Here is a 22,030-nt window from a genome sequence, read left to right on the forward strand (position 1 = left end):
TTCAGTGTTCGGGCACTGTGGGGATACTGATGTTTTGTTTCATGAGCATAAGTCAGGGGCAGAGCAAGAAAAACAAAACAGAACATCCTAGTTCTCCAGTACCTTGTCAGTTCTTACCCCTCCCAGCCGTTCTGATGTGATTTCCTCAAGCCAAGCAGCATTTTACATTACAAAGAGCAGCTGCCCATCAGAAGATATGAACAGACACTTCTCCAGTGAAGACATACAAATGGCTATCAGACATATGAAAAAATGTTCATCATCACTAGCCATCAGGGAGATTCAAATTAAAACCACATTGAGATATCACCTTACACCAGCTGGAATGGCCAAAATTAGCAAGACAAGAAACAACATGTGTTGGAGGGGATGTGGAGAAAGGGGAACCCTCTTACACTGTTGGTGGGAATGCAAGTTGGTGCAGCAACTTTGGGGAACAGTGTGGAGATTCCTCAAGAAATTAAAAATACTCCTGGGTATTTACCCCAAAGATACAGATGTAGTTAAAAGAAGGGCCATCTGTCCCCCAATGTTTATAGCAGTAATGGCCACGGTCGCCAAACTGGAAAGAACCAAGATGCCCTTCAACAGACGAATGGATAAGGAAGATGTGGTCCGTATACACTATGAAGTATTATGCCTCCATCAGAAAGGATGAATAACCAACTTTTGTAGCAAATGGACGGGACTGGAAGAGATTATGCTGAGTGAAATAAGTCAAGCAGAGAGAGTCAATTATCATATGGTTTCACTTATTTGTGAAGCATAACAAATAACATGGAGGACAAAGGGAGATGGAGAGGAGAACGGAGTTGAGGGAAATTGGAAGGGGAGGTGAACCATGAGAGGCTATGGATGCTGAAAAATAACCTGAGGGTTTTGAAGGGGCGGGGGTGGGAGGTTGGGGGAACCAGGTTGTGGGTATTAGGGAGGTCACGTATTGCATGGAGCACTGGGTGTGGTACAAAAACAATGAATACTGTTACGCTGAAAAGAAATTAAAAAAAAAAAAAAAAGAGCAGTTGCCTAATTGGGAAGAAAGGATTTTTCTCTTGCCCATTCCTGCATACATTTATTGCAACAGAACATTCTTTTGGGCCCAGACTGAACAGTCTTGAAATTTGTGTTATAGGAAGACACCAGTGTTGAAGATTATAAGGTGAAGAGTTGTTTGGGGCATATAAAAAACGTATGATCTGAGCTCTTTTTAGAGGAGAAGTAGGTAGTAAGAATACACTTTTTTTTCCTTCTTTTTTTGTAGAGAAAGCAGGAATGGGAGAGGCAGAGGGAGGAGAGAAGGAATCCCAAACAGGCTACACACTCATTGCAGAACCCAGTGTGCGGCCTGATCTCATGACCCTGAGCTTGTGACCTGAGCCGAAATCAAGAATTGGAGGCTTAACTGACTGAGCCACCCATGTGCCCTGAATATACATTTTTTTAAATTGACAGATTATTGGACATGCTTGATATTATCAAAAAACCTCGTAAAGTTGATTCCTATAGTTACGTTATAATAACTTTGAATACGGTTCAAATCCTGTTCTCCTACCCTGTTGTCTGTGTGACTTTGGACAAGGCCTTGAATCTCTCTTTCCTTTTTTGGAAAAATTAGAAAAAAAATAATACTTATTACTGGGAGGAATAAATGAGATAATGCATATAAAACAGCCCAATTCCCAGCAAACTCCTATAATATCATTAATGAAAAAATTTAATATTCGTCATTTCTCCTGGTTCTTGGTTCTTCATATGTAGTATATTCCCAGGCAGCTCAGGTCTTGGTTGTAGGTGCTGTGAAGCTATCTCTGTGTTTCTCTTGGGCCTTGTAGGCGATCCTGAGGGACCCCAGTAACGGTAAGGAAAGACTGAGAGGCTGTTTTTGTGACTAATGTGTTTGGTCTTTGAGAGTCAGTTGTCAGGTAACATATGAGGTTGAATTGCACTCAAACATACACAGTAAGCACCTATTAATGTGAGTTGGTGTTTGAATTGCCATTCACAAATATTAATAGTTTCCTGACAAGGAGCCGACGAGGGGTTAACACATATTTCAAGGAGAGTCTGTTCATGTACCTTTGTTACTGTTATCAGTCGAGGCTAACTTCTGTTTTTCTTAGGCTGTGTGAGCCACGAACCTACTTACTTCATACTAAAAGGTTTAAAAAGGTGTAGCTCTAGTGTGAAGACACTTTTCCCTATGCCACTGAATAAGTCTGTTTATTTCATCAGATAGAGAGTAATCATCTACTACTTTTTCACATTCCTTAATAAAAAATAAAGTGGAAAGAAGCATTTTCTCTTCTCAGCTTTTATCTTTTGCTGTCTTAAATCTTACAGGAAAGTTGTTTGGGGCAGCAAAATTATTAAGACTTTCTTTCTTGCCTTACAAATATGAAAAATGATGGAGAGTTTTTAGTTTCTAGATTGCTTTTTTATTATTTTAAAATTAGAAGACCAGAACTGTAGTAAAAACATTGGCAATATTTTCAGGTAACTAATATGATTATTAGAAGTTTAAATATTTAAGAATAAGAACCACAACTGCACAATTGTTTTATTTTATTTTATTTTCCTAAAGATTATTTATTTATTTATTTGACAGAGAGAGAGATCACAAGTAGGCAGAGAGGCAGGCAGAGAGAGAGAGAGAGAGGAGGAAGCAGGCTCCCTGCTGAGCAGAGAGCCCGATGCAGGACTCGATCCCAGGACCCTGAGATCACGACCTGAGCCGAAGGCAGCGGCCCAACCCACTGAGCCACCCAGGCGCCCTGCACAATTGTTTTATATATAAATGTGGTATTATCAAGCCAATCCCATCTTGTAGACTTTTCAGTTTTGTTAGTTTCTTCTCTAGGAAATGGTATGGATTTTTTATTTATATATTTTGAAATAAGGTATCTCAGAGAAACCGGTTTTTAATTCTACATGTGCCCTGGAAAATATTGGAGCATACAGAGACTTTCATTCTTTTGCTCTTGGTACCAAAGAAAATTTTTTACTGTATGCTTTACTGCATTTTCCTTCAGCTAATGCTCGGAGTTGCTTTAAGGAATGTAGTTCCCAGTTATCTAATTAGTCCCAGAAAGCAGTAAGGAAACTTTAGAAATCTTGACTACAGAGAATCTTCTACAACTGCCACATAATACTAGCCCCAAAATTCTAAGAACAGTTTAGAATCTTTAAAAAGAATCTTGACTTAAGTCATCCTTCTGGAAGATGGATCCTTCTTAATCTTAGAAGACTCAATGTTTTAGAAAACCCTTAGAATTTTGAAGAAAAAGAAAGAAAGAAACCCTATTTACTGCTAGAATTGCATTTGACCTGGAATTATAACAAAAATGTATTTGTCCTTGTTTTGGTTACATAGATAAGTAGGGCCATCTTTGTCTACTTGTAAATCCAGCAATGGAGCGGTCACACACAGATGTAACAATAGATTTGGCTTCACTATTCAAGTTAATTTATAATCATCTAATGTGGTTTCAGGTATTTGATGATTCATCTTTAAGAAATGATTTCCACATCCATGTTGGACTTTACCCATAAATCCAATTTGGAATACATTCATCTTATTTCTTAGAATATTTGAGTTTTTTCCTTAGTGTTGTTAATGGAGAAATATGTGTATCTGAAAAGAAGTGAAATTATCAGCAGCATCTTTAATATAAAGGGAAATATTTAAAAATATTTCCATTGTTACTACTTTGTCAGTATTTATAATTAAAACTCTAGAGGTGCCTGGGTGGCTCAGTTTGCTGAGCTTCCAACTCTGGATTTCCACTCAGGTCATGATCTCAGGGTCCTGGAATCATACCACACATCAGGCTCCATGCTCAAGGGGGAGTCTGCTTGGGATTCTCTCTCTCCCTCTCCTTTTCTCCCTGCTCACTCACTCTCTCTAAAATAAATAAATGTCTTAAAAACAACCTACCTAGGAATCATTCAGTTCTGAGAAAACTGGCAGTACCTAAGGTACTTTGGTTATTTAAACAGTCAGATAAAGCAAATACTTTATTTGACTTCTGTGGAAATTAAATACACATACTATCTGTAACCATCTAGTCCATCTTTCTAGTTAAAAAATAACCTAGTTGAAATGATTATTGAAACATATAAACCTCATAAAAATTATTTTTATGATTTAACTATAGGGCATATAACCTAGGTATCCAGTAAAAAGTGTTTATTCCATTATTGGATCCACTTAAGATCATCTCTAGTCATTTAACTGTATGCTAGACATCGTGAATTTTACTTTGCTGGATATATTTGTATTTCTATAAATATACTTGAGATTTGTACTGGGATACAGATAAATTACTTGGAAATAGTATGATCCTTTGGGTTTTGCTTGTGAAGATGACTTAAGTGGGACCAGAGAAGTGTTCAGATAATTCCCATTCCTTCATAATACTAACACAAGGACTTTTTGAGTACTCTCCCAATCCCAGGAATCCTGAGTTTTTCCAGTTAGGGTGGAAACACGTACTCTTCCCGGCCCTGTATGGGTTTGGAGTGCTGTTCTCTGTGATGCTTCTGGGTGGTTCTTTCCCTGGCTGTGGACAGTCTGTACCCTTGCTTTTGCAGCAGCAAAAATCACGCAGCACTGTGCTGAGATGATTTTGCTGAGCTTCCAACATGCAGATAGCTGTGATCTCCCTCTGTAGAGCTCCCTCTCTGGCATCTGCCATCTCTGGGACTCTCGCTGTCCTGGTCTCTCCAGACTGTGGGCTATCTCTCCTCAACCCAGTTGCTCCCACTCTGCACCTTACAGCTTTTAAACTCTAACCAGGCAATAAGCTAGGGTTGCTCATTTGTTTCCCATCAGTCAGAGATCATTGTTTTGACACCCAGTTCCCAGGGTCTCGGGAACTCTTGTGTCCAATTTTTGACTGTTTCAGAAGGAGGGCAAATCCAGTCCATTGTTTCAGTTCAGTCAGAAGCAAACTAATGTCATATTAAATCTTAAATGAATATTAGTCTTTCAGTTTAGTTTTTCAAAACAGAGGTGTAATAAGATGCTATTATCTCCAAATGAGATTATTTTTCAGGGATCAAGCTCATGATTTAATCTAGGCAGAACCAGATGATTTTTTAAACCCTTCTAGCTCTAAAACCTACTGTGGCAGTATCTTTTCATTACATTTAAAGCCGTGCTGTAATAAAGATTCAAGTTCAGACAATGTGCATTTATTATACCAAAATTATCTTTCATCTCTTATCTTTATCCTTCCCTCCCTCCCAACAAATGGTGACAATATAAGGAAACGGGTATTGAGGCACTGTAAATGGTCTCTACGCTCTTTTGGAAAACAAATTGGAACTATATATTAAAGGCATAAAAATCACTATATGCTTTGAATCAGTAACTTTATTTGTAGAATTATAGCCAAATCTCACACATATAATAAGCTGTATCTCTAGAAATGTTAATCATGGTACTAATTATAGTGGAAAAAATTGGAAATAATCTTAAGTCATAATAGGTGTCCAGCGAGGGGTTAAAACCCAAAATATATAAAGAACTAGAACTCAACAGTAAAATCCCCAAACAACCCAGTTCAAAAATGGGCAACAGACCTGTACCCCTGGGGATAAAAATATATGTTTATCAAAAATAAAAAATTAAAAAAAAAAATAAAATAAAATAAGTTAAAAATCGAAAAAAAAAAATGGGCAAAGGACTCAAACAGATATTTCTCCCAATTAGATACACAAATTGCCAGTAAACATATAAAAAGATTTTCAGCATCACTAGCCATTAGGGAATGGAAATCTAAACCACAGTGAGATGACCACTTCATGCCCGTTAGGAATGCTGTCACAAAAAAGAACATGAAAAATGACAAGTGCGGGGAGTGGAGAAACTGGAACTAATTCCTGTTCCTCAGGGAACGTAAAACAGTGCAGGGCTTGTGGACAGCAGGCGGCTCCTCAAAGTGTTGAGCACAGCATGACCCTGTGACCTGGCAATTCCACTGCCGGGAGTACGCCCCGAACCACTGACCGCGCGGGCTAGAGCAGGTTCGAGCCCCCACATTCACAGCGGCAGCATTCACGAGAGCCAAAAGGAGGGAACAGCTAAAAAGTCCAGCAACAGATGAATGGATAAAATGTGTATCTCCGTGCAAGAGAATATAAAAAGGAGGGGAACACTGAAACATGTTACAACTTGGATAAACTCTGCTAAGTGAATCAGCCAGACACAGAGGACAGGTACCAATTCCACTGGGAAAGGAGGCACTCATGGGAGGTGCCCAGAGTAGTCAGACTCAGAAAAGGAAAGTGCGATGGTGGCTTCCAGGGCTGACATGGAGCTATTGTTTAATGGGTACAGAGTTTCAGTTTGGGATGATTAAAAAAAAAAAAAAATTATGGAGATGGATGGTTGCATACGACTTTGAATGCACCTAATGCTACTGAACTATGCACTTAAAAATGGTTAAGCTGAAAAAAAAACGGTTAAACTGGTAAATTTTACGTTATGCATATTTTACACTAGCAATCAAGTCTTCATCTTTAATAAGTGTGTGTGTGTAATGAAGTATTCCGCACTCCAGGAAAGAGTGGCCTACAGAGTGCTCATCAGACCCCCCCTCTCCTGTCCCTCTGCAGGGGTGACGCACGCGGCCATCTGGGCAGCCTGCATCTCTTACCTCAGCGCGGCCGTCCCCCCCGAGCTGAGGACTTCTGCTCAGGGCATCCTACAGGGCCTTCACCTGGGCTTGGGCAGAGGCTGTGGTGCCATGATCGGAGGCGTCTTAGTCAATTACTTTGGTAAGAATGGCTTTTCCCCTTTTCTCTTTCTTTTTGAAAACTTACGATTCTTCAGCAGCACCTCAGCAAACACTCAGATTATTACTAAGATTGCCAGAGGCCAAACTCCCAGATTTGTACAATCTTACTCACTTTCACGGTAGTCGTCACCGTGAAACCAGGTGCTCAAGTCCTTAAGATGGGCAGCGCCAGCCCGTACCCGTGCCCACTTCGATGACAGACTAATGGGGCGCTACACGGATACCTCAAAGGAGCCAAACGATGAGGAAGCGCCTGTGCTTTGGGGTTGGAGCAAAGTACCCTAAACCTGCTGATCATGATGCTGGAGGAAAGAAAATTCATCGTTATTGCAGAAAAAACTAGCTACTTGCTGCCTTTGGTAGGTCACTGCCTCTCTTGACAACATAGTCTGTCCTGTCCGATCTCCCTGTCGGACACCCCGCAGTGGGTTGGAGAAGAGAGGACCCTGTGCGAAGCATCTGCACTGCTCAGCCACCAGGGAAAGCGGCCCAGGGTGCTGGAATTTCTAGCAGTATTAGAGCGTTGCTGTTCCCGCCGCTGATTAATAGGGCTGCTTAGCAGGTGAATGGTCTTTATGAAGAGAGCACTGCGGAGTTTTATGGTAACAGGCACTCAGAGACAATCCTTTATAAGTGTAGTTTTAAAATCTGATGAATGACCAATCCAGTAGCAGCATCTGGGGCTCCTGGCACCTACCAGACCTGTTGTTCCACTGTATGAGGGCAACGGTTAGTCATCTTCTCTGGTTCGTCCCAAGCGCTGCTGCCTCTGGCCTGGGCTTTGGCATCTGGACAGTTTGGGATGAGGGCAGTTCCTGGAATTATATGAGAGTGCACTGCCTGTTTCCACAGGGGCTGCCGCAACCTTTCGAGGAATCGGCATGGCCTGCCTGGTGATCCTCCTGCTTTTTGCCCTGATCCAGTGGCTGGCAGTGCCGGATGAGGAAGAAGGTAAACCTGTCCATTCTCTCTTACTGGGTCCTAAGGCTGAAGCCCTGGAGAATTCTCTATGTAGCCCTCAGAAACCCAGAGGTGCTAACAGACCCGCCTGGCTAGATTTTCTCAGGGGTGTGCATCAGTGAATTTATGTGTACCACTGTGAGGGAGAAGCTATCTCCCATGTTGAAACGGATGCTGGTCATTTTAAGTAGCTTGGGATTTTCTTGTTTTTGTTTTGTTTTGTAGTACAAGGTAGTGTGGGAAGAACTGGTTTTAAATTCCTTTGGCATTCTAAAGGAATATCAACTTTAAATCACATACATTCGACCAATACAGTAATTTTACTCCTAGGGATGGGAGTGGTATTAATTGCTAAACTTTTACATTCATTTGAAAAACAGTATCTTAAAAGTTAAATTTGAAGTTTTCCCTTGCCCAGGCATGACCCTCATTAAAATTGTCTCATACGAAGGAGGTTATATCAAATATAATGTACAAGTTGAATCAACTTTTTTTTTTTTTTTAAATGAAGAAAACCAACCAGTGATGGAAATACTCTTGCTTAGATCTTGGATCCCAGATCAAGGCTCATCTTTGGTGTCCTATTCTTCTTCTTTCCTTTTTAAAGATCTTATTTATTTATTTGAGAGAGAGAGAGAGCATGCGCATGAGCAGGGGGAAGAGGTAGGAGAAGAGGAAGAAGCAGACGCCCTGCTGAAGAGGGAGACTGATGCCAGAACCTTGGGATCGTGACCTGAATCAAAAGCAGACACTTAGCCGACTGAGACACCCCAGTGCCCCTGGAGTCCTATTGTTTAAGAGGAATTTGCCTCAGGCACCTCAAGTGCTTCTGCTTAGGGAAAAACTAGCTTGTTACACAAAACCCCAGAGGCAGATTTTAATGCTAACAGGTTATACGGAAAGACCAATGCTGATTTTTCTTACTTTAAAAAAAAAAAAAAAGGGATTATACAGTGTTAGTCCAGACCTTTAGTAAAAGGCCAATAGAAATAGCTATTACTGTTTAGATGCTTATCTTTAAAAACTCAGTCTTAAAAGTGGCTTAAGACCACATTCACGATAACCCATGCCCACAGATTAAATTATATCTAAGAGTAATGAGCACTAATTCCATAAACAAATAGTGTATCTATCAACACCTGTAAAGAGATCTGGAAGATAAACATCACATCTGTTGTTCAGTACTTGCACCAAGAGGCCCTTGATACACAGCAATTTAGTTACTAATGTCGCCAAGTACTCTGGAATGGGCTTCTGGGATTGTCTGCTTATTTATTTTTATGTTTGTTTAAATATGTAGAAAACTCTGAAAAATGATTTAAACATGATTTTCTCTCCAGACAAGACAATGCTGGCGGAAAGGATTCCCGTCCCCTCTAGTCCGGTTCCCATAGCAACCATCGACTTGGTACAGCAGCAGGCAGAGGACGTCCTGCCACGCGTGGAGTCCAGACTTCCGCCCAAGAAGACCAAACACCAGGAAGAACAGGAGGACGTGAACAAGCCGGCCTGGGGGGTCAGCTCCTCTCCCTGGGTGACCTTCGTCTACGCGCTCTACCAAATTAAAGAGATGGTGCAGCTGATGAGAGACAGCCGCGCCCCCGAGATACAGCCTCTGCAGGTAAAGGTGCTCCCCCAAGGGGGACTCAGCTGTGGTGCTCCCGCAGCAAGGTTTACGGAGCCTGGGGGGCGACACAGGCAGGCAGACAAGTGGTTGTGGTAGTCTGTGACCAGGGCGTTACAGATGTGGACGCACGGTTTGCAGAGGGAAAATTCTGCCTTATGGAGCTCAGGAAGGCTTCCCAGAGAAGATATTTCTTAAAAGAAAGAAAATAAATATAAGAGATTGTACATTTCTTTAAAATTTCAGTGTTGACAGTTCCAGTGACGATATATGGTTCTTGCCATGGGATACCATTACTTGTGACTCTCTTTAATTCTGAAATTATAGTGAGGACATTATATATGCTAGGACTTCAGTAACTATCTGATGAATTCGTACCCTGAGCCACCGTAGGAGGCTGAGGAATCCTCAGCTTGGGGAAGTGTTGTTTGGCTGGTGGCCTCACGTGAAAAAAATTTTTTTTCCCTCATCCCTAGAGATGTGGTCCCTCCTGAGAAAAGTCAGATCATGTTGCTCAAATGGTATGGGTGACTGTTAACTGAATCTATATTCTGCCTTTGGAAACGATCAAGTGTGAATTCTATGAATAGTTCGGCTGAAGTAATGAGTCTCCTTCCCTGTTTACATTAATCACATCCTTTGACTTGATGAGTCATGTCAGCTCTATATCTAGAGCAGCTTCCGAGGACACAGAGGAAAGACAAAAATAAAGAGTAATTGGATAATTTCCCTTTTAGAAAATTTGAACTACCTTAATTAAATTTATCATGACTTTGTAAACCTAACATGTAGTATTTCCATAACGTAAACCAGATCTGATTGCTCACCCATGTCGTAACGCACCCTGGTCCACGCACGATCTTGCTCATTGTCAAGATTATAAACTCACATGAACATGCTGCTCAGTCAGAGAGGAGAGTCTTGGGGGCGGGAGGAGCGTCTAGGGGACGCCAAGCAGAAGAAAGGACAAGATCTGCTGCGCGAAGGGTGGAGTCTTCTTCACTCGGGCACGCGTCCTCCTTTTCACGGAAGCCTGGCGGGCCTCCGTATCATCATCACATTTGGTTCTGTTACGTTAGGATTACGAGAAACTGGCTGGGATGGTTTAGTTTTTCTTACAAGTAAGAAGGCGTATTAAGATTTCTTTACCTTGTAGAATCCATCACAGACTAAATCACAGAAATAAAACATTTTCTTTGCCAGTCAGCTATTTGAAGTGATGTATAATGACTCAGAGGAAAATGTGTTTTTAAGAACACATGTTCCTGGACTGTGGCGAGGGGGCATCTTACAGATGTGCTGGGGGACATGTGCTGGAGCACGTGCCGACTCACATCCCTTACGGCTGCTGACCCGAGGGCTGCTCCTGATACCCTTCCTTGCACAGATTTCCATCTTGTGTAACTTGTAGTGTACACTTTAAATCCCAAATATTTCATCAGGATTCTGAATTTCGGGACACCTTCTGCTGGCTTTGTCTCTGAGGCGGAGGATGCCTCACTTGCATCTGGCAGGTGGTCCCAGCTCTTGAGTTCTGTGGTCTCAGCAAACGGCCCGAGTTTCAATTCCATGCTGCTTGCTCAGTGACTTGTCACCATGGTGGAGGCTCAGTAGATATTTGCTGATGTAAATTGTCTTCCTCATGATACTAGGCATTTTGGTAGTGATGTTCCTTCATGCACAAGATACGTCTGCTTAAAGTGTTTGTGTTTTTCATGCGGCTTTGGCAGTTGCACATAGGAAAGGAGATGAAAGGTAAGACGTTCTGTCTTTATTCCTCTCTTATTTGTTCCCTGAAGTTACTTCGGGATGATCTCCCCATGTTTCTCATATCTGACTTGAAGGCATATAAAAAATGTTGGATTTACTTGCAAGCAGCCCTGACTACAGAACATCTTCTCTTTTTTTCCTTCCAGGGGACCAGTGAGAATCGGGAAAATTCTCTAGCTGGTGGAGTCCGGCCTGTCCCACGTGAGACTCACTCTGACCCATCTAGAAACCAGCCATCTCCTCAAGCAGCAGCATCTCAGACGCGGAGCAGCCCCACTCACCCCAGCGTGGCCCAGCGTGTGGAGGAGAGGGAGGACCAGCAGGCTCAGCCTGCCGCTGGGGGACACTGAGGGCGCCACTCATCTCACACCCTGCATGGAACCGGGCTCCTCTGCCGGGACAGAGGGAGAGGCTCCCCGAACCTAAGACATGCCTCACCGTGAGAAGCATAGCACTGTATACGCTTCTGAACACCTAAACTCATCAACATGGAAACACACACACACACACAGGCGCTACAGTACATACTGGCAGGAACAGGTAAACTCCCATAATCCTGTGGAACTCGCAGAAGGGGAATGGGAGTTCAGTGAAGACGTCCAGCTCCCCGGCTGGTCAGGTTCAGGACTCTAGGACTTCTTTGCCAGTGCAGTAAGGGTTGAAAGCAGCAGTTACACTTAAGTGGAGGGAAAGGAAGTGTTTCATGGTGAATGCTGATACAGTTTCCCTCTTCTGATTATTTATTCTAATTATTTGGTTCTTAATGCAAACTGGGAAGAAATAAAATATAATTTTGAATCTCTTAAAGAGAACTGTTTCAAAAATGACATGACATATTTAAAAAAGTAGCCAGTTAAAAGTTACTAGCTTATATGCTTTTGTTTAAAAAAAAAAAAAAAAGTTTCATTAGAAACTTGGCATATCTCTAGCAAATATATTTTTATATGTATATGGTATATAATGAAAACAGTCAATTCTTTGCAAAAGCCGCATTGACTACTGCAAACTAAGCTGAGCTTTAACATGCCTTTTGTTTTAAATGGGCTTTAAGACCAGAGGAGGGAATATTTCAAATCAACCAACCAATTCAGTATCCTGTGGCTTGACAGACAAGGGTTTACTAAATATTATCGATACTGTAAATAGCCTCTATCACTATTCAATAATTTTATAGTGATTTGGGCTCTGAGTAGCTGAGGGAATTTAAAAAAAAAAAAATCACTGAATTCCTAAGGGTTTCTTTAATTAAACAGTACTATTTACAAATAACAGTATAAGATTTAAGTGCCTGGGAGAGGGATACAATTTTTAAAAATTACACAATGGGTAAGTTTTTGTTTTGTTTTTGGTGAGGGGAAAAGGTGGTGCACAGGAAGCCGGAACGGGAAGGATGAGAATCGGTAACTGTACTGTCCGATGGCTGACAGAACAGATCTCTGTGCGTTCTTTTCCACGAAGACTCTGTCAGACCCTGGACAGATCAGGGAGAGGTGTGCGCCTGTGAACATCACAGCCACGTCAGAACGGGGTGGGTGGCTCGCGGGAAAAGCTGAGGACGGGAGGAAGCCTCGGGGGAGGGCTGCTGCTTTAGCCGAATGAAGGGCAGTACTGGTATGTGTGATACCTGAGTGAGCAGAGTTAAAGATGAGCAACTCACCTCACCTCTTGACCCTGGTTAGACAGGGTGAGTTGTGAACTGAAGGCTTCTCCGTGACACCATACTTCTGCCCAATACTGCAACTGGGAGAAGAAATTCTATACTTGGATGTCTAGCTTTGCCACAAAACACAGCTTAGAAATAAAATAACGGAAAGAAATAGAATTAAGCAAATAGTTATTTTTGCACTTGAACTGAAACGTACTGTACTGTAAATTACCATGACTCATTTTAAGTGACCTTTAAAATCAGATGTATTTATTATGCTTATGTAATTATAGAAATAAAGAAATGGATGACGGGCTGAACCTCACCTATGAATGTACAGTATGTGGATTTGTGAAACTGACTTTAGGAAGTCAAAAACTTATACTGTGTCTTGTGTTTACAGTTCTGATTTATTCATTTGAAAAGCCTGCTGTTTTGGAAATGCACAGTTGACATGTTGAAATAAAAATATCATTTTTAAAATTTTCTTAAATGATAAAGATGTGACCAAATAAAAGCCCTTTACTCTGCAATGACAGAGACCAAGTCCAACAGGCCTTTGTTATGGAACATTTACTGTGCGGGCTGATTTGGTGATTTCTAGCCTTTTAGGGCAGACGCCTTCATGGGTTTGTGGACTTCCTGACTTGTTCTTACTGTTGCCAAAGCACCATTTGCATTTTATTAATTTTTTAATATGCCATTTATTTATTTACTTTTTAAGTGGGCCCACGCACAGTGTAGGGCTTGAACTCAGGAGCCTGAGATCAGGAGTTAGATGCTCTACTGACTGAGCCGGTCAGGCACCCTTTAAAAAATATTAAAATGGATTCAAATTAAAATTTGAGAATTTCATAACCTCCCTTGAGACTCCCTGGAAATCCCCAGAGCTGTCACAAGCCCGGGCTGATGTCATCGCCGTCTTACTGTCGTCCTGCATGCACTCTCGGCCCGCAGAGAGCGTGAGCGACCCGCGTGCCGAGTCCGCACGGATCCAGAGAGGTTCGCTGCTGCTCAACGGTCCCTCAGAACCCGCAGGAGAACCATGGACGAGCCGCCGCGCTGGCCGGGGGCTCGCGGGAACCCTCAGTTCCGGAGAAGAGCGCGCTCCGTCCCGCGCCCATCGTGCCGCGGCCGCAGGAGTGACCGGCTGGCGCCGCCCGAGTCGCCCTGGTCCGGTGCCGGGGCGGGGCCGCTGGGGCCGCGGGGAGCGACACGTCGGCCGCGGTCCGCTGAGCCAGTCGCGTGGAGCCGGGAGTCCTGGACGAGGAGGGCCGCGGGCACAGTGCCGGGCGCGGGGGGTGCCGAGACCGACCTCCCGACCTCCGACCTCCCGTCCCTCCGTCCTTCCGAGGGCCCAGTGGGGCCGGCGCGGCCCGTCCCGTGTCTCACGGGGACCCCGGGGCCGGCGGAGCCGCAGCGGACGGAGCTCGCCTCGCGGACCGACGTCGCTAAGCCGGACCCGAGGGACTCAGACGCGAACCTGCCCGATGGCCGGGACCCAGCGCGGCCGCTCCTGCCCCCACGTGGGGGCCGCCCTGCGCGTGCGGCCGCGCTTCATCCGGATTCCTCCGTCTCCGCAGATCCCAGAAATCCGGCAGCGCCGACCCCAGCGCGCGGTTAGCGGGAGTGTCCGGCCCGACGCACTCCGGGGACCGCGTGCGGGGAGAGCGGCCGGGTCAGCGCGGGCGGCCGGCGGGGCCGCGTCGCAGGAGTCGGGAAGGACCAGCAGACCCGCCGCTCGGCGTCCGGGGGCCCCGTCGGGCGCGGGGAGACGCGGCCGGTGCGTGCGGGAACCGCGTTTCTCGCCGTCCCGTGGGAGCGGCCCCAGCGAACGGCGCGGGCGGAGGAAGATCCCGGGCCTCGGCGTGAGCGACCGGAGCCTGCGATTCTCCGACGCCGCGCACGACGGAAGCCGCGCCGAGCGGGCTGCGGCGGAGCCAAGCGAGTCCCCTTCAAGGAGGCCGTCGGGCCGCCGCCGCCTGCGGACACGGTGCCGCCACGTCGCAAGCCCCGGAACCCGCCCGCGCCGCCTCGGCCGACTCCGGGAGCGCCGGGCTCGGGCACCCCGCGCCGGCTGGACGCGCGGGGACATGGGACGGAAGGACGGCCCGGGGCGCGGGGTCTCGGGCCCGAGGGCGCGGGCCGTGCGCCAGGACGCGCGGCGGCCGCGGGAGCAGCTGGAAGCCGACGGGCGTCTCGACGGGGAGAGGCGAGGCGTCCGGCCCGGTTCCCACGCGGCTCCCACCGCCCCCGCGGCTCTGGGCAGACGTGCGGGGCAGCCGGAGCGGTGCGGGCCGGGGGTGGAGCGCGGGGTCCAGAGACCAAGTCTGGCCCCGGGTCTCCGCTTCGCCGTTGCGAACCCACGGACGCGGCGCCCCGGGGCCCTCCTCCGCCCGCCGCCAGCGATCGCCGCACCCACCTGCCAGGCGGCTGGGAGAAATGAGGTGCTGGTCACACCCGGTACCACGAGCGCCGCAGCCCCGGGCGAGAAGGTGCGGCTCGTTTCCCCACCTGGGGCCTGGTGCTCCGGGAGCGTGTTCACACGGACACCTGCGCCCGTGACCTCCCAGACTTCAGGGCCGCGTTCAGACGTTCGCCCGCACCCAGCAAGCACTCCGTTCCTATGTGCGGTCAGCCGCCTGCGGATCTGAGTTAAGAGACAAAATTAAGCAAAATATAAATTGAAGAGCTGGAAAATGACAAGTAACTAAGGCAATTCTACGGTGTGCAAGAGCCACAGACAGGAAAGGTTTTAAGACATTTATTGCCCAGTTTCTTTCTTTCTCTTCTAAGGCTGTCAAAAAATGTAAGCAAGAATTTTATAAGCATTTAACAAGCTACATACCTTTCTCTTTGCCAGAGAGCTGAGGATATTACTGTAAACTTGCATTTTGAAAAGGTCAGGAACCTTCTGTTCCCTGGAAAGATCAATGGGGGTCTGGAAAAATAACACATAGACCAGTTCTACTCAATTTAATTCTTTGTGGGGGGGGCTTGATGGAAGGCAGGGGAATGGGTTCACTCTGCCAGAGCTGGCCTGCATCTGCCATCAGATGTCGTCATGTCTTCAGCTGATTAGCCATGTGGCCACCAACTTGACTAACTCTATTTTTGAAAGATGGCAGTAAAGGCAACACAAAGGCATGGGCCCAACACACTGAGGCTCATGCTTTGATTCTATCACTTTAGCTACTATGTCTTTGGCGACCTTCTCTGAGTCTCCCCTCAGCTGAAAAATGTAAATGACGCTACAGCATATTACAGAGTGATCAGAACTCTAACTGAAGAGGCATAGGAAGGGCCTAGTGCAGCACATGATACATCGCTACCAAATGCTGGTCCTCCTCCCCTTTCTCCTTTTGATTGCTGCCTTGTTGGAAAATGGACGAAATCTAAAAAGTGTTAAACAGATTCCCCCAAACAATTTAAGTAAGAAACAAAGAGCAGCTACCCAACTGAATATATCTCCCATTTATCCTAGTAAATATACACTCAACACTCAACCCACATCTCCGTGACCTATTAGGATACACACTCAGGGGTCATTGCCAAAGAGACATAGTTTCCTGAAATAGGTAACTAGCCTCCTGCAGACTTCAACAACATATCTGAACAAAGACCATGCCCAGTAGAAGGGGGTGGAGATGCTGGTCAATGACCCAAAGAATACAAAAACAACAATCGCAGAAGGAAAAGCTGGTAGGGCCTGCATAAAGGAAGGGTGGTCTCTGCCAAGAGAGAGTATCTCGTGTCACATTAGCAACGGTAGCCCCACTGAGGGGGTTGCACTGGACTTGTTCTGGTGACATTAAATATGTGAATTATGTACCGAACTCCCTTTGTTCTTTCTGCTCAAGCAACCTTCTTACCACCATTTGACCTTCATAGGGGTCTTCTGGGAGAGAATCTGCTGGTTTCATCAATTCAAGTGTTTTTAATCCTTATGTCGTTTTGTTTGTGGCTGTGAATCACTAAATAGACAATATGAATTGGCTAGTATGAGACAGGTCTTCCTATGGTACAATGACAAAAATCAGGTTCTAAATCAACAAGGTCAAGACTCACACCCACGTGCTTATGTCTCCAATGTTAGTTATATCACCAACCACGGGGTCTTTCAGGAGGCAGCTTACTCCAGGGGCCACCTACAAACACCTCTGGCTTATGGCAGGCTTCTTAAAATTCTTCATCCATTATGTTATCTCTGCATAACAGCTGCACAAAAAAGCTGATTTAAAAAAAAATTCTACTTCTCTAACTGGGAAATAATCACATACAGAATAATCTTTTTTCTTTTCTTGACACAACTGCAGCAGTCTTAATTCTTTCCCATGTTTAGATACACGAATCATCCATCACCTATTCCAGGCCTCTTAAAGTCTGAAATTTCTTAAATTTCTAGATTTAATAAAAAGGGTAATAAATTCAAGTATTATCCTAAACATCAGATGGACACTCCCCTCTAATTCAGCCCTTACTATTATTGGCAAATTGTACATGCAATTCACAAACCATTTTTTTGTGAAATGTAAAATGTGTTTTAAAACCTTTAAAAATAACATTTGAATGATACAATTGTTTCATCATTGCCACCTAAGCTAAATCTCACCCACACATTTTGGTGTCAAATAGTCCCAACTTGCCAACAACAGTAAGCTTTTATGAGGTACCTCGCATAAGCAGTAATACAAAGGTCCAGTTATGGTCCCTAATTGCACACCTATAGCGATAGGAAGCACGAGGCCAACTTTCAACCACCTGTGAAGGGCAGAGCCATTTTACTGACTGATCATTTACACAGTTTAAAGGCCTTTAAATAAATAACAGATGGGGAAGGAGGTAGGGAAGAGAGAAAAAGAGAGGAAGGAAGGGAGGAAGAAGAGAAGGCAGGTCTCCTATGGGAGTCATCGGTATATTGCCTCCTGGGGATAGGAACAGTAATCGGCGCTGTAATAAACCCCAAATCAAATGAACACAACATAACACCACATGTATCACAAGCAACCCTTGTAATGGTTTAGCTTCTCACAGTGCTCACATAACAAACTGACAGATTCCTGATTTCCTCTAAAATTAAACATGGAAAACAGTATCCTGGAAGACTTGTTCTTTTCCTTTCGTTGTGAGGGTGACACCCAGCCTGACCCATGGAGAGCTGCTTCCTTCTGTGGTCAGCACCTCTTCCACCCTGCATAGGTAAGCCCCAGGGGCTCTGCACGGACAGCCCCTGGGAACCCCAGCTGACGGCTCATGTGTTCCTCGCACAGCACACGCATTCGGTCACAAACTGCCCCCGAGGTGAATGTGGTGAGCACAAGCACGGATACATCTGATACATTTATATCAGGAATAAATTTAATTGTAAAAAAATCAAATTAAACTATAACAAAAATGACCTGAGAACCATTTATAGTTATAAAACATCATCATCACAATCATCATAAATTTGAATGGAAGATTCTTTGGTATTTGAAATCAGTCTCTGGAAGCACAGATTGAATTTAGTGCATTTCACAAAAAATTGCCAAGCTCCAATATTAAAAATACCTGGCCAAAGAGAAACTTGTTAAAACACTGACACACTGTTTCAAAGAGGAAATATCACTGAAAATCAACCTAGAAGTTCCAAATGGGAGCCTTGCCCTCATTCAACAATTTAGAAACACTCTGCTGACCGTGCCTCAGGACAGCCGCTTCAAATTCCCTGTACACCCTCCTCCGAAAATGCTTCTTTCAGTAAAAGGGGAGTCCTCATTCTTCATGAACCTGTCACAGCAAAAAAGCCCATGTTTGTTCTTAAAGTTAACCAGTTTAGCCCATCCTAACCCTTGCATTGTTTTGCCCTGCTCACAGCATTTCTCGGCTCTTAAGTGTTGGCCTTCTCACCCCAGGGTTCAAGTTCACAGTCCCTCATTTCACTCTGGAGAATCAAGAAAAAAAAGATGTGTTCTGTGAAGAAAGATCACAAATCTGTTTTGTAGGAAACTCTTACAAATATATATAACTAAATTTTTAAAAATGGACCAGTCAGCTCAAAATGTCACAGGAAGTTAAATGTCTTCAATTTCAACATACAAAATATTACAGAAAATAATTCTCATTTCTGATTTTTACATGTCCGTAAAAATATTATCAAGCTTTAAAATATAATCTTAAGAAATGTTTCTCTATCACAGTTACCAAACAGCTAACTGTCCATTATTTAAAATTTTTTTTAAAAGTCACCAATATGGTAAGACCCAAGGCTCTAGGGAGATGGCCCCTAGGCCCACCTCTTAAAGTCTCTTAACCCTGAGAATTGCAGGAAACACTAGGGCTGCAGTTCTAGTCCCAGTGCTGCCTCTAAATGGTTTTGGACAAGTTATTTAACCTCCTCAAACCTCAATCTTGCTATCATTGGCATTTTCCAAACTGTTCATAGGAATATTAACCTCATGAAAAAGGGATCTGTGGTCAAAAAGGGATCTGTGCAGTCAGAAACTGCTGCACACAACTTCTCTTGAGGAGATTCACGATGTGCATCAGCAGCATTAAAGGCTCTGAGAAATCCTGCAGCATGTTTGTTCAACTTTGTATCAATCTTAGATGACCTCAGATTCCCTTCACTGACTAGCATTTACTAGCATCTTACGGATCATTCTCTGGAGAACACTGGTCCAGCGGCCGCAGGTCTCTGGCAGCACTTTTACAAAGAGCACGTAGGAAGAGCAAGCCAGTCTTCTGTCACGGGTTCTGAAGGTTAAGAGGGTTAAGATATAACGTCCTGGTATTGATGGGGCAGATGTTCGTGTTCAATGGCTCCTTGAAGATCAACATGAGTCCCTGTTCCTGATGACAGTCTTCACTCAGGGAAAGTGGTAACGACTGTCCCAGAATCTTGATGGCCACCTATAGCACAGTAAGTATCAGAACTCACCAGGAATGAAAAGTCATCTTCAATATAGTTCAGTCTTCTTTTCCAGTAGGACTCCTTCCTGTAGTAAATGCTTTTGCCACTGTTCCCTAGAACAGCTCTGGCCAACGTTAATAGGATCCTAGCCCTTAACCCATTTCCTTGTCCAGAACGGAGTGAACGCACAGGCGGCCATCAGGCCGTCCTCAGGTTAAACAGCTGCTCCTCCAAGAAGGCGCCCCCGAGCCCGTACTGCTCTTCATGCAGACTCATTTCTTCAGGTGACAAGTGGCTTCCTCCAAGAACAAAGTCTGCAAATCTGATAAGTATTTATTTGTTTTAAATAAGGTCAATGTCATCACAGAAAGGTTTATTTGGAAGATAACATGTTCTCTTACTATTTATCCTCCTTAATTAAATTGGACTTTATGTCAATAGAGAACAGCAGTTATACGCTGGATGCAAAAATGGCAGCGGCTTCTAGAGAAATTCAGGGAAAGAACAGAGAAGCAGGCACACTTACGAGCACTGACTGCTGCCGAACATACCCACTCCCATTTGCTCATTCCTTGCCTCTTTCTTACTAGGTTCCTTATTCACGGTTATTTTAGCACATCAATACTTTCCCCTTTCAACGTTCAGTCTGAGGGCACTGTTATTTGGATAAGGCTATGAAGAAGGGGAAGCAGTAAGGAAAAAGATGTTGGGGCAAAGATGTCTCTCTTGTTCAACTTTGAAAATGATCTTCCATACCGGGGACCCCCCACATGGACGAGATCTTTCTGCCCTTCCCTCTCGGAACGTCCAGTAAGTGTCTGTCCTGACATTGGCAGTGGGACGCGACCTGCTACCGGCACCTGCTACCGGCAGGTCTGCTCCTGGTCTGAAGCGCACCTAGGGACCCACCGCGGCGCCCGCACACACCTTCTACCCCACGGTGGGCTGGAGCACGGGGCAGGGCTTACTTGTTGGGGGCCCGGAGTCTGGAGACGACCACCCAGGCCGGGAAGTCTGGCCTGCGACAGGCGCGCCGCAGCTCCTCCAGGGCGCCGCTGGTCTCCGTGTCCGCCTGCTCGCGGTACTCGTCCTCGGTGAGGAACCTGCCCGCCGGCTTGACCGCGGCCCGCCACCGCTTCGTCTTCCTGAAACACGCGGCATTTGGTTGCTGGAGTCCTGGTCATAGCTGACTGCTCAGCTCAATCCTTAAGACTTATAAAAACACGTTTCTTAGAAAGGAGCAGTGACACCTGACTTCCTTGATAGGACACTGGAGCTCTGGGTTCTTACCGTGACCGCGGCACACAGAACATGCACAGCTGGGCCTCGCTGGACATTTCCTCTCCTCCTGGACTGTCCTGAATTACGTTTCTAGGAATTTGAGGCTCAATTTCTGACAGACATATTAATTGTATTTTTCATCTCAGTGACCTTTAACTGCACAAGCAGACCATGAAAAGTCTGGCTCTTTTATGCTTGGTTCGCTCACACTCTCAGGCACTAATGGAAGCAATTGTCTGAGATGCCCTTTTAAGGAGACCTGGTAGAATCAATGACCACTTAGTGCACAGGCCCAAAAAGAGAAGGATCTGCGGGATATCGCCTCCACCTAGTGGTGGAGATCCTGACTAATCCTAGAGAGGAATAAATACTGTACGAGGATCATTTATGTACAATAATTTATAATAAGTCCTCCCTTGCCATATGCGGAGGGGATCATGACTGGAATTTTTTTTTTTTCCAATCAGGAAAGTCCTAAAGGAAAGAATCTCATAAAAATGGCAAGATGATAACACATATGTTTAGCACATATGTTACATTTAACAATGAGTTTTTTTTTAATATTCTTGGGTGGCTTAATAATTCAAAAAAATGAACAAATAAAAATATTCTTGGGTGCTTTAAAATTTAATTTAACCAGAGAGTCCCAAATCTGGATGAGTATAAGAATTATCAGGAGGTGGTTTAAACATATATTCTCTTAAGGGTTGGGACCTTTAAACTTTTGAAGACTGTGTGGCAGTGAAGAGTCAATGCGGCTGACATTATTTCCTTCTCTTTTTCTGAATACCAGTCCGGTCTCCCTCGAGGAAAACCTCTGGCCTCTGAGCAGAAGACTAAGGCATGACTCTGGCTTTGAGGTTTATCACGGAGTCAACAGAAGCAATTCCTTAGCCACTCTGAGCCTCGCTTTGCACGGAAGAACAAAGTGAAAGCAGTAACGTCTACCTGACAGGTCACTGTGGGGATGAAAGCAAGTCCTCTGTGTAAAAGGGCTTAGCACAGTGAGTGGCCTCCAGGGAGGTCGACAAGGCTGACTGAGAGAGTAGCAACCCTAC

The 22,030-nt window shown here is 44.8% G+C and overlaps 2 protein-coding genes across 20 annotated transcripts in view; one reads left to right on the top strand and one right to left on the bottom strand.

The window, feature by feature from the left end:
• The window catches only part of MFSD6 (major facilitator superfamily domain containing 6), a 70,150-nt gene extending 56,799 nt beyond the window's left edge, over positions 1 to 13,351 (top strand). For 4 of the 10 annotated variants that reach the window (XM_004763400.3, XM_045086491.1, XM_045086499.1 and 1 more), the window contains 4 exons: positions 6,619 to 6,780; positions 7,653 to 7,751; positions 9,101 to 9,381; positions 11,301 to 13,351. In XM_004763400.3, coding sequence (XP_004763457.1) covers positions 6,619 to 6,780; positions 7,653 to 7,751; positions 9,101 to 9,381; positions 11,301 to 11,504 — 746 coding nt within the window. In that variant the 3' untranslated portion in view covers positions 11,505 to 13,351. Of the gene's footprint in view, positions 1 to 6,618; positions 6,781 to 7,652; positions 7,752 to 9,100; positions 9,382 to 11,114; positions 11,140 to 11,300 lie in introns of those variants that run through there. The other 6 variants (XM_045086493.1, XM_045086492.1, XM_045086494.1 and 3 more) reach the window with 6 other exon arrangements.
• Positions 13,352 to 13,357: 6 nt separating this feature from the next.
• The window catches only part of NEMP2 (nuclear envelope integral membrane protein 2), a 29,770-nt gene continuing 21,097 nt past the window's right edge, over positions 13,358 to 22,030 (bottom strand). For 5 of the 10 annotated variants that reach the window (XM_045086504.1, XM_045086503.1, XM_013061874.2 and 2 more), the window contains 2 exons: positions 20,660 to 20,836; positions 13,358 to 20,013 (listed from right to left, as the gene is read on the bottom strand). In XM_045086504.1, the coding sequence (XP_044942439.1) occupies positions 19,890 to 20,013; positions 20,660 to 20,836 (301 nt within the window). In that variant the 3' untranslated portion in view covers positions 13,358 to 19,889. The other 5 variants (XR_006608509.1, XR_006608508.1, XM_045086502.1 and 2 more) reach the window with 5 other exon arrangements.

Source organism: Mustela putorius, unplaced genomic scaffold (genome assembly GCF_011764305.1).
Source record: "Mustela putorius furo isolate JIRA1106 unplaced genomic scaffold, ASM1176430v1.1 tig00000992_pilon_pilon_pilon, whole genome shotgun sequence".
In the NCBI taxonomy this organism is placed as follows: Eukaryota; Metazoa; Chordata; class Mammalia; order Carnivora; family Mustelidae; genus Mustela; species Mustela putorius.